At 51.2% G+C, this 11,775-nt stretch overlaps 1 protein-coding gene across 1 annotated transcript; it reads right to left on the bottom strand.

Moving 5' to 3' along the window:
* Positions 1 to 2,278: 2,278 nt before the first annotated feature.
* On the bottom strand, positions 2,279 to 10,564 carry FARSA (phenylalanyl-tRNA synthetase subunit alpha). The gene is made up of 13 exons (XM_055344825.1): positions 10,383 to 10,564; positions 8,385 to 8,522; positions 8,204 to 8,302; positions 8,005 to 8,123; positions 6,525 to 6,617; positions 6,312 to 6,440; positions 6,119 to 6,234; positions 4,243 to 4,327; positions 4,049 to 4,148; positions 3,792 to 3,960; positions 3,607 to 3,684; positions 3,340 to 3,454; positions 2,279 to 2,664 (listed from the first exon to the last, which is right to left on the bottom strand). Exons 1-13 carry the CDS (start codon positions 10,527 to 10,529, stop codon positions 2,526 to 2,528), a joined length of 1,527 nt encoding a protein of 508 aa, XP_055200800.1. The 5' UTR covers positions 10,530 to 10,564; the 3' UTR covers positions 2,279 to 2,525.
* Positions 10,565 to 11,775: the final 1,211 nt, after the last annotated feature.

Below are 11,775 nucleotides of genomic sequence, written 5' to 3'. Positions count from 1 at the left end.
GGGTGCAAACTCCGTGTACTTGAGGAGCAGCCAGGCCTGGGAGGGAGGAAGAACAAGGATTGGGGGAGGCTATGGGTGAAAGATCAATGTTAGGCAGGGACTGGGCTGGGAGCCAAAGCAAGGGGGTTTGGCTTTTGCTCCGATTCACTGGTAAGGAGGTAGGGCTGCTCTCTGGGACACGTGTCAATGTCCATGTGGGAGAGGCAGCAGGAAGCCTGTGCAGGACTCTTGTCACCTGTCACAATGACTAGGGCACACACATCTTGACACCTACATTCTGGAGAATGTGGTTTGAAATCTGGTCGCTTGGGATGCCTGGGTGGCTCAGCGGTTGAGCGTCTGCATTTGGCTCAGGGTGTGATGCCAGGATCTGGGATCAGTCCCACATTGGGCTCCTTGCAGGAAGCCTGCTCCTCCCTCTGTGCCTCTGCCTCTCATGAATAAATAAATAAAATCTTAAAAAAAAAAAAAGGAATCTGGTCTCTTACCAACTAGAGATCTGGGAGCAGGGCATAAAACTGCCACTCAGTCTCAAAATCCATTTTTGCCTATAACTGAGGCAATAAAATCTAAACTGGAACACAATGAGTTTAGTAAACAGCAGCTAACATTAGTATCTTGTGGCAAAGCCACAACGTAAGCAAAATGTACCTTCGTGCAGTACCAGGTTTGGAGATTTGAGTTATCTACTCAAATCAAAAATTTCAAAAGATTTACTGTTAAGGACATACACATGCACACACACACTGAAAAGAAACAAAAGCAACACAATATGCAGGACGATTTTTTTTTATAGTACAGGGTTTGTAGAACTTCTGAAAATAAGCAAAATCAAGCCTGTCTTGTTAAAGGAACATATATAGCAGCAAAAATTTAAAAACACAGAAGATAAACACCAAATTCAAGAGGGAGCAATCTTAGCAAGGTGCTGGCAAAAGGAACTAGGACAAGCCCATAGGGTCTTCAGAACATTAGTCACAGATCTAAAATGCGGAAGATCCAAAACAAATATGGTCAATGTTCAGATTTGATCAAACTGGGGGCAGACTCCTAGGTGCTTGATGTATTAGGCTTTATATTTTATGCTATACACTCTTCTTACCCACCCACCTTCACTTTTCTGGGGTTTTATCCCTCCTTTCATTTCTGCAACTTACCTGTTTATGGCCCCCATGCACTCCCTTCCCCCTGGGAGCTCCCAAGGGCAGGGACCTGAGTCAGCTTTGCCTATTGCTGAGTCTTTAGCTCATGATACTGCTGGCACTCAGGAGGTGCACTGTTGTTGCATGAGTTATTTTTCTGTATGTCTGAATTATTTAATTTGAAACAAAGAAAAAAAAAAAAACCTGACTGGGTAGCCCTTGGGAGATTGGTGACCATACACCCTGGGACCAGAAAAGCCTACAGCCTCAGCTGCCAACTGTGCTGGCTGTTAACGGTGGCCTCATGGTTCCAGAAAACTTCACGTTTCCGAGTGCGCTGACATTGAAGACGTGAGGGGAGCAACACGGAGACTGAGATTTACTTCAAAATATTTCCACAGACACAGGGATCCTGCTCACACTGTTCAATGTGGGTTCATGAAGCTCTATCCTACTCATCTCCCTCCTGTGAAATCCTTAGATCATTAAAAAAAAACAAAACCAAAAAACAGCTTTTTAGGGGGAGGATGGAGAGATGAATTGGTGGAGTACCAAGGACTTTTCTGGGAGTGAAAATGCTGTCCGAACCCAGGGGATGAACATGGAGCATGAACCACAACACAAACCATGAATCGTGGGTGATCAGGATGTGTCTGTGTACGTCATTCACTGTAAGAAATGCACCCCTTTGGTGAGGCTGTTGGTTGTGAGGAGGCTGTGGAGGGGGGGGGGCAGAAGGTAGATGAAAAAGTCCTCTACTTTCCACTCAATTTTGCTGTGAACCAGAAACTGCTTAAGAAAGGGGGGGGCAGCTTTAAAGAAACGCTTTAAAAAAGTACAAACACCTATCTAAAGCTGCCCCCCAGTCACCCCACCATGCCTGGCTCCCAGAGTGAATCATGGCACTTGTCTTGGCCTTCCCCTCCTATATGCCCCTTCCACAGGACTTCTGTTCTATTCACCTAGAGGAGAGCCTGGCACCACCAGGTGATGGGAAAATGCTTAATGGAGCTAGCCTTCCCCAGGTGGATCTGGCTCAGGCAAGCCAGGTGCTGCCGAGGATCCAAGTCCCCCAACCCACCATTCCTCACACCCAGGGCTCTAGCACTCCTCCACCCCTAAGGAAAGGCACCATATGAGGACAAATGCCCACTTTATTAGCCAGCAGCTGGATTGCAGGGCTCCCACCTTCATAGATCAAACCTGCTACCTGCTCCCTTGCCCCTGGGACCTTGGGGCAGGTGAGGAAGAGGAGATACCAGGAACGGGGGTGGGGGGGATGGCCTCACGGAGGCCTTATAAATACAAGGGGGTCACTGGCAGGGATGCAAGGGGGCTGGACAGCTGGGGCCCAGGGAAGGCAGGTATCCAGAGTGGCCCATGTCATGCGGCGCCCTGTGTCCGTGGGGGCCCCGGTTCAGCATCCAGGCGGCACAGGGGACTGTCGTACACCATCTGGAGGTTCACCTTGTGGCCCACAAGCTCCCGGATATTGTTGATGCCATATTTGATCATTGTCGGGCTTGCAGTGGGGAGGGAAGAAAACAGTTTTGATGCTATGTCAGGTCACGCTCTCCTCTGATCAACCAAGCCATCTCCGATGGTCCCCACCTCCTTAAAAGCCCAAGTTATTCTCAGGGCTCAGAAGGCCCCGAATGATCTATCCTGTCACTTCCCCACCCTCATCTCCTTCCATTCTACTTATTCACTCTCTCCAGCCACGCTGGCCCCCTCAATGTTCTCCAAATACAGCACACACATTCCTGCCTCAGGGCCTTTGCACTGGCTATTCCTGCTGCCTGGAACACCCTTCCCCAGATAGGCCCCCAGCTTACCCCTTCATCTACCTCCAGTCTTTGCTCAGATGCTACATCCTCCTGGAAGCTTTCCCTGACAATCCTGTCTCAGCCCTCCCTGCTGTTTCTGTAGCACCTACTGGCTTCAGACACACTCTAAATTTTACTTGTCCAATTTACTTATTTATCTTGCTAATTACCATCTTTCTCACTGTGCTATAACCCTAGCTTTGCAGAGGCACAGATGTGTGCTGTCATACTCCTAGCATGACACATAGCAGACGCTCACTAAAGGCTTTTCAAATGAAGAACAGATGGAATGGTGTGAAGGTCTGTAGGCCCCCGTGCCCAGCAAGTCACCTGAGTGGCAGCCAGACACTCTAAGTGGTTTGGGCACTCACCGCTCCAGGGAGAGGCCCCAAGCAATGACTGACACATTTTCAGGGAGCCCCATGGGCAACAGCATCTCGGGGCGGAAGAGCCCAGAATTCCCGACTTCTACCCACTTCTTCAGACCTATAGGGGTGGTAGAAGGTAGGGCAGATGTGTGGATGATGCTGGGTCTGGCAGTGATCTGGGGGGTGGGCCTGGCAGTGACAGGGACCCAGGCTTAGCTGTGGGCAGGCTGACACATCCCTCCCCACCCCATTACCAGGTTCCGCCCTGACCTTGGTGGTAGCTGAACACTTCCATGCTGGGCTCCGTGTAGGGGTTGTAGGCTGGCTTGAAGCGCAGCTGGGTGATACCTGGGCAGGGGAGGCAGGGGGGCAAGCAGAGGAGTGGAAGATAAGCCTGCCAGCAGGGCCTCCTGCCGAGGCTCCACCAGACCGTCCACCGCAGCCTGCCTGCCTACCCAGCTTGGTGAAGAACTCCCGCAGGATGCCCATGAGGTGGCCCAGGGTGAGGCCATGGTCGGCCACAACGCCCTCAATCTGGTGGAACTCAGCCAGGTGTGTGGCGTCTAGGGTCTCATTTCGGAACACACGATCAATGGAGAAGTACTTGGCTGGTGTGAAGGGCTTCTGGGGGTGACAGGTAGGCCAGGCCTGGGAGGTCAGAAGGTCGTTGGGACAGCCCCCTGCCTCCCCCACCGCCCAGGCTGAGCTGCACCTTCTGGGCCAAGCGGTAGAGAGCACGGGCGCTGGCAGACGTGGTGTGCGTGCGCAGTATGTTTTTCCGGGCCTCTTCTAGCTTCCAGTTGTATTTGTACCTTTAGAAGGACACATGGGAAGTCCGCGTTGTCGCCTTCAGACCACCAAACTTCTTTCCCCTGATACCCCAAAAAAGTCCTGGTCCTGCCTCACCCCTGTGAGCCGTAGCCACCCTGAGAGTGAGTCCGCTTGACCCGATGGACGTAGTCCATTGGGAGCTGCAGGGCCTCCGCTGGATCTGGGCAGGACAGAGTATAATCGTGTCAGTCAAGGAGCATTTCTCAAACAGCCTCTGTACAGAGGACAAACAGCTACATGTGTCGCTCCCACTCTTAACACCCACAGCAGCCAGAGGGTGCCTAGGAACACCCAAGTCCATCACAACCCTCCATCCATCTCCCAGGGGTGGGAACAAAGCCCTCCCTTTGGCTACACTGTCCTGTCGCCTCTCATTCCTAACTGATCACTCCCTCCAGTCACAGGGCCTCCCACCTGATCTGTGAGCAATACCAGGCACATTCCAGCCTCAGGGCCTTTGCACTGGCCATTCTCTCCTGGAACTTTCATTCTCAGATAAGGTTTTCTCCCTCACCTCCTTTGGCCTTTAAACAAAGGCTTGGTTTTAAATCCACAGGCCCTTCCGCCTTCACACCAGTTTCTACTGTGTCTACTGCCACCTTGCATTACTGCATTTGTCTAGCACTCAGGATTTAATATACATCTATCCACCAGGACACAGGTCTCACCAGGGCAAAGACTTCATGTTTCATTCATGGCTGTAACCTAGATGTTTAACAAAGACCTTGGCCTGAAGGCAGACGCTCAACTGCTGAGCCACCCAGGCATCCCTGAGAATGGGCAAGTTCTTAGGATCCCCTTCCAGAAACATAATTTTGGTGCACCTGAAAAGCTTGACATCAAATCCCAGCTCTACTATGTATAAGCTGTGTGACTCTGAGCCCCAGTTTCATCCACTGTAAAAGAGAGCTAACAGCACTACTTCCTACAATTTGCAGAATTAGAACAGAGATTAGAGTGTATGGGAGGCACCTGGGTGGCTCAGTGGTTGAGTGTCTGCCTATGGCCCAGAGCATGATCCTGGAGTCCTGGGATCGAGTCCTGCATTGGGTTCCCTTTGGGGAGCCTGCTTCTCCCTCTGCCTATGTCTCTGCCCCTCTCTCTCTCTGTCTCTCATGAATAAATAAAATCTTAAAAGAAACAAAAAAAAGAACAGAGTATACAGTGAGTACTTATTAAGTTTTGGGCGCTGTGACAATGACGACAGCAATGCCATTGTTGCTCCTAGCCAGGTAACAGGCACCCACTGGCCTCCCCTGCCTTCCTGCAGTGGAGAATTGGGGGACTGGATGCAGTTGGGGGTGGGGAGAAAACGACTGTGGAAAATCATTCAGTTTCAGACAGAACTAAACACTGTGAAATTAAGAAAGAAAAAAATTGGGAAACAAGCTTCAAGACTAGGGATGAGGGACTTTTAGAACTCAAGGTGACAAGGGCATGTCATCTTTTTTTAAAAGATTTTTAAATTTATTTATTCATGAGAAACACACACACACAGAGAGAGAGAGAGAGAGAGAGAGGCAGAGACACAGGCAGAGGGAGAAGCAGGCTCCATGCAGGGAGCCTGATGTGGGACTCGATCCGGGGTCTCCAGGATCACACCCTGGGCTGAAGGCGGAGCTAAACCGCTGAGCCACCCGGGCTGCCCTGACAAGGGCATGTCAAAGTGGCCTCTGTGAGGTGACCCCCGTCAGCCAAGGTTTGATGCTGGAGCCAGCCTTGAAGATCTGGGAGAAGGCAATTCTCAGCAGAGAACTGCCTGGAAGCTCGGGCAAGGGCCATGAAGTGGGCAGGCAGGATGTGGGAGGAGGTGACAGAAGTCAAGAGGACCTGCTCACACCAGCCCAGTCAGCCACACCGAGGATAGAATTTATTCTGTAAAATGAATATGCCTCTCCAAAAAGTTCTGCCCAGTCCTGGCACCTCTGGTGGCACGGCCAGTTCCACCAACCTCGGAGGAAGAAGGTGTCGTGTTGATCACGGGCCGGGTGCTGCTGGGGCTGGAAAAGTGCATCAAAGTTCCAGAAGGAGCTCTCAATGAAGTTGTCAGTCGGCATCTCTGTGAACCTGGAGGGAGATGCAGCCTGACTGTCCTGCCTGTGCCCAGTGGCTGGGTCGGCCCCACCCCCTGGCCCTGTGCTCACCCCATCTCCAGAAAGATCTGCCGGAACTGCGTGCGGACCTTGAGCAGAGGATGCAGGTGGCCGCTGTCTGGGAGGACGCCACGGGCCAAGAAGTTGTATGGCTTGAAGGGCCGGTCCCGCCAGGAGCCGCTGTTGGGGGATGCAGGGTGCATGGGCCCGGTGAAGGCTCCCCTCCCTCCCTGACCTGACCCAGTTCCTGGGGCCACCCCCTACCTGGAGATCATCTCTGGGCTCAGCTCTGTCTCCTGCTTGGAGATGTTGGTGCTAAAAGTACTGCCTTTGCTCACCCAGTAGGTCTTCAGGGTCCTGTGGTCAGAGAGGAGAAGGGCACTGTCACTTCCTTCAAAAAGTTTCCTGCAATATATCTGGATGCCGACCCCAATACCAGCCACCAAGTCCCTCTGCTTTATTTTCTTCCTGACATTCATCATCACCTGAAATCCTCTTATTTAGCTCACACCTACATCCTTCTGTCGCTCACCTACTCATTCAACAAGTAACTAATGAGAATCTACTATGTGCCAGGGTCTGTTCAAAGTACTAAACGTACATACATACATACATACTAAGAATAACAGGTAAACTCTTGAGGGTTTATTCCGTGATGGGCTCTATTCCACCGAAATCATCCCACTGTCTTATGAAAAAGAGGTCGTTTTACAGATAAGGAAACTGAGGCCCAGAAAGATCAGGTGACTTGGTCAAGGTCACAAAACTAATAAGGACCAAAGCCATGACCTGGACTGGGCAGCCTTCCTCCAGTCTGTAACCTCAAAACTGCTATGCCACTAAGTTATCAAAGGGTATATCAGCCCTGTGAGAGCAAAGCCCCTGGCCTGTCCAAGTCCCAACATTCAATCAATTTCAGACACTGACATCAGAGCCATAAAGGAAACAAACATGGCATCCGATATGCAGAGTATAAGTAAGGAGATTTTGGGGCGCCTGGGTGGCTCAGTTGGTTGAATGTCTGCCTTCGCCTTGGGTCATGATCCCAGTGCTCTGGTATCGAGCCCTATGTCAGGCTCTCTGCTCAGCGGGGAGTGTGCTTCTCCCTCTGCCCTTCCCCTACTCAAGTTTGCTCGCTTGCTCTCTCTGAAATAAATAAATCTTAAAAAAATAAGTGAGCAGCTTTTATGGAACTCAAAGGGAGAAAGGGGTGCAAGGATGGCCTTTTTTTTTTTTTAAAGGATGGCCTCTTTAAGGTGACACACAGGGATGTCTGCGTGGCTAAGTCAGTGAAGCATCCGCCTTCCACTCAGGTCATGATCCCAGGGTCGTGAGATCAAGCCCCACTTTGGGCTCCCTGCTCAACAGGGAGTCAGCCTTTCCCTCTCTGTCTGCCTCTCCCTCAGCTTATGCTCTCTCTCATGCGTACTTGCTCTCCCTCTCAAATAAATAAAATTGTAAAAATAAATAAATAAATAAACAAACAAACAAACAAACACACACACACACACACAGACAGAGGTTTGATGCCCAAGCCTGGCTTAAGGGAAGACAGTTCTCGGCAGAAGTCATGGCATGAGCAAAGGCCCTGAGGTGGCACGAGCCTGGCATGAGTAGATCGTAAAGCAGTGCTGGGGGAACACTGATAGCATTGTGGCCCAGTATGGGCAGGATGACTCTGTCCACCATGCCCTAGGACCATTTGGGTGATGCGGAATGGAATGGGGGGAGGGCATCCACTCACACTTCAGTTAGCAGCTTCCTCTTCCTGAGCTCACTCCTTTCCTTCTCACCCAGCTTCTCAGCCTGCCCACCTTGGACCAGCTGGAGCCGCCGTTGCACCTCGTCCTCCACACTGTCCACCTGCCGTGATGAAGGGTGTAATAGGCTGTGAGGGCCAGGGGCCCACCTGCTTGCCTGCCCCCCTGCAGGCAGGGACTCACCACTCGGAACACCCGGGGCCCATCAGCTGCACTCTTGTCCACGCGGATCCACTTGTTGGACATGGCCTTGCTGAAGCCCACCTTGCCGCTGGGAAGTCGCTGGGGGAGCAAGACCACAGTGAGCAGAGCATGAGGGCCACCTCAACCCATCACTTCCCATGCCTTGCCCTTAGGATCTTACCATGAGCTCGCTCTGGGCCAGGCCCTCCCGGGGGATGCTGTGAAACACCCGTGCCTCATGGCTGCCCTCCCGGGCTATCTCCTCGCCCTCAGCGGTAAGCTCCCAGCGCTTGGTGGAACGCAGCTCAGCCTCAATGATCTGCAGGGAAATGGGGAAGGGAAGACCCACAGAGACAGGGTTCAGAGGCAGGAACGCCCTCTCTACAGCACTCCGGTTGCACAGTACCTGAAGCCAGCTTCACATCTGAGCTGCACCACTTCCCAGCTGAGTGAGCACCCCTTGCTGAATCTCAGTTTCCCTTCTGTGACACCAGAATAACAACACAGATGGCTCAAATCTCCCAGGGTGAGGTAAGGTACTAAGAATGGTTCCTAACAGAAAATAAGTTCTTCCTATTGCTTTTGAATCTGAGAAAGATTTTTGAGGTCCCAGGTGAACTGATTCGTCTCCACCTTTAATGTGTTCACATCTTAGTGCCCAGAGTGTCAGAAAAGGGCCCCTGGGTCCACATTACACACAGGAACACAAAGCTCCATGATGAGGATGGGTTTAGGCCATGCACAGAGGAGCAAGGCTGGGTGGGGCCCACAGGGCTTAGCTCCCTATTCATTCTAATTCTCAGCTCTGCTCTTCACTCCCTGTATGACCTCGAGAAAGTTGCTTAACTTCCTTGAGCAAGTTTTCTTATCCCAGAGAGAAAGATGCAACGGGCTCTACCCCCAGGAAGCTTTCATGAGTAATTATTAAATTAACATATGGAAAAGACATAGGATGTTTAGCAGTACCTACCAAATACTGTGTGCATTCTGCCAACTATTACCATCATTGTCGTTATTACTATCACTGTCATTAGACTGAACCACAATAAACAGCCACTATTAAACCTACTGTGACCAACCCAAGTCAATTTCACAGGAATCCAGGTGCTATCACACCACATAGGATCCCCTCTCTGCATTGATGACCTCAGGCTCTGCAGCCTGAAAGCTTAATTTAAAATCCAGGTTTGCCTGCTCCTTCCAGTGACACTGATCCAGTTACTGACCAGTGCTCAGAAGATGTCCTGTCTGCAAAATGGAGATATCAGTGCTACCATCGTGGGATAATGACAAAGACTAGATGCTACATAAAGCTGAGACCAAAGTGGGGCACAGAACATGAGCTGATGAATATGCTGCCCAGTTAGGTTTTCTGATTCGTAGCCTCGAGAATCCAGCCTCCTGGGTCGCCCACAGGCCTCTGATAATCATTCTTCTATGGCTCCATCACCTTTCACTCGTCTAAGTCAAAAAGGCTGGGCTTCATTCTTGCTCCCCCTGACTTGCCATGAATCTCCTTTCATTCCCTCTCTTGAATCTTCTCCATTCCACCTGCCTCCCTACAACCAGACACCATGCCCTCTACCTTGGGCATGTGCCTGCCTCACCACCAGTCCTGTCCCTCTCAATCCTGCGCCAAAGGGACACAGACAGGACACATATCTGACTGGCTCCAGCTCCTGCCATGATTTTCCATGAGATCGAGACCTACGAGGCCTTGCAAATTTTGCCTCTACTAATGCCTTTCAACACCTGTTTCCCCTTTCTGCCATTGATCCCTGAAGCTTTCTTCCTCAATGCAGAGGCCCGACTCAGCTGTCACCTCCTCCTGGACGTTCTCCTTGATTCCCATGCCTGGGCCAGCTGTCACCTCTGGATTCCCTGTATTTCCTTCATCACTCTAAGGGTCACCTGAGTATCTCCCTCATTAGACCGTAACCTCTGTGAGGGCGGTGACCACCGTCTTCCTTGTCCACCATCGAGCCTTCCCCCATGCCTACTATATCTCAATGGACATCTACTGAGTGCAGAACGTCAGTGCTCCTGGGCTCTTACTTGTTCTAGACTCCCTGCCTGCCCACCCTAGGCTGGGCTACCGAAGGATTCTTCAGCAGGCAGGGTCTTCTGGGCAAGGGGACGGCAAGAGCGAGGAGGCCCAGCATCACGGGGCCCGACTCACCTCGCCCAGCGCTTGCAGGCTCTTCACGGCGCCCACCACCGCCTGGTGGTCCACGCCCAGCTCAGCCGCCAGCTCTGCGCTGTCCAAGCCGCCATCCGCCGCCTCCAGTTGCCGAAGCAGCACCTCCGCCACCGGCCCATCCGCCATGGCTCCTCCGAGCGTGTGCAGCTTATCCCGCCTGGGGCCTGAACAACCGGAACCGGAACCGGCGCCGGGAGTGCGTCGCCATCTTGAGCGTGGCCGACCTGTGGCCACGCTCAGGACGCCGCCATATTCAGTGTGGCGATTGAAACTTAAAGGGTAGGAGAAACTCAGCGCCCGCCTCCGCCCCAGCTAAACTAGTGGTGTCTGGTTGACCAGAGAACCCTAATTGAAGACCTCAAGGACAGAATCACAGCGTTGTTTTAGGTTTCATACAACCCCACTTCCAGCAGGTGGTGTGACCTTGGACTTCTCTCTCTTTGAGCCTCAGAGCCCTCTGCCCTGGGATTTGCGGGAGGGATGTAGGTGGTGGGCTCCAGAGACAGTCATTCCGCTGAGATCAAGACGACTTTTAATTAAAAAAACGACTTTTAAGTTTTTAAAGGGAGGCTAGGTAGGGACCATCCCTATTTATAAAGGGGAGAGGGACTCATTTAATAATAGTTATAGGCAAGATAGCAGCTAACCTGTATGGACATCTCGCGTTCTCCACCCAGGTACTTCAGGTGTGTTATTTCATTTTCCCAAACTTTGATGTAGATATTAATATAATCCCTCTTTCACAGATGTGAAAATGGAGACTTTGAGGGTGATATGACTTCCTCACAGTGGGTAGAGACGGTGTTAGAAACTACAAACACCCTAAATCCCACCCTAATCCCTGCATGTTTTTCTGAGAAGGTCAATGTCAGGGTAGTAATGGATGCCCTAATCAGTTCTGCCCTATAGAAATATAATGGAAGACACAAATCTAATTTCAAGTGTTCTAGTGGCAATGTGAAAAACAAAATGGATGAAATTAATTCAAAGAATTTGGGGATCCCTGGGTGGCTCAGCGGTTTAGCGCCTGCCTTTGGCCCAAGGCATGGTCCTGGAGTCCCAAGATCGAGTCCCGCACTGGGATCCCCACATGGAGCCTATGTCTCCCTCTGCCTGTGTCTCTGCCTCTGTCTCTCTCTCTCTATGTCTATCATGAATAAATAAAATCTTTTAAAAAAATTGCCTAACCTAGTATGTCCAAATTATCATTTCAGTACTTTTTTTTTCAAGATTTTATTTATTCATGAGAGACACAGAGAGAGGCAGAGACATATGCAGGGGGAGAGACATATGCAGAGGCTCCATGCAGGAAGCCCAACGTGGGACCCCCATCCTGGAACTCTAGGATCACACCCTGAGCTGAAGGCGGATG

This window comes from Nyctereutes procyonoides, unplaced genomic scaffold, assembly GCF_905146905.1.
Source record: "Nyctereutes procyonoides isolate TBG_1078 unplaced genomic scaffold, NYPRO_anot_genome, whole genome shotgun sequence".
NCBI classification, from domain to species: domain Eukaryota; kingdom Metazoa; phylum Chordata; class Mammalia; order Carnivora; family Canidae; genus Nyctereutes; species Nyctereutes procyonoides.
The sequence above is the reverse complement of the archived record's forward strand: the minus strand, read 5'-3'. Positions and strand labels throughout refer to the sequence as shown.

What these genes read in the sequence shown, in the direction of transcription:
- FARSA (XM_055344825.1), bottom strand. Translation starts at nt 10,529, where the DNA reads ATGGCGGATGGGCCGGTGGCGGAGGTGCTGCTTCGGCAACTGGAGGCG. An exon ending in GGTGGCTACGGCTCACAGGG is followed by an intron (nt 4,149 to 4,242) that starts GTGAGGCAGGAC and finishes GTCCTTCTAAAG; the next exon opens with GTACAAATACAACTGGAAGC. An exon ending in AGTGTTCAGCTACCACCAAG is followed by an intron (nt 3,455 to 3,606) that starts GTCAGGGCGGAA and finishes CCACCCCTATAG; the next exon opens with GTCTGAAGAAGTGGGTAGAA.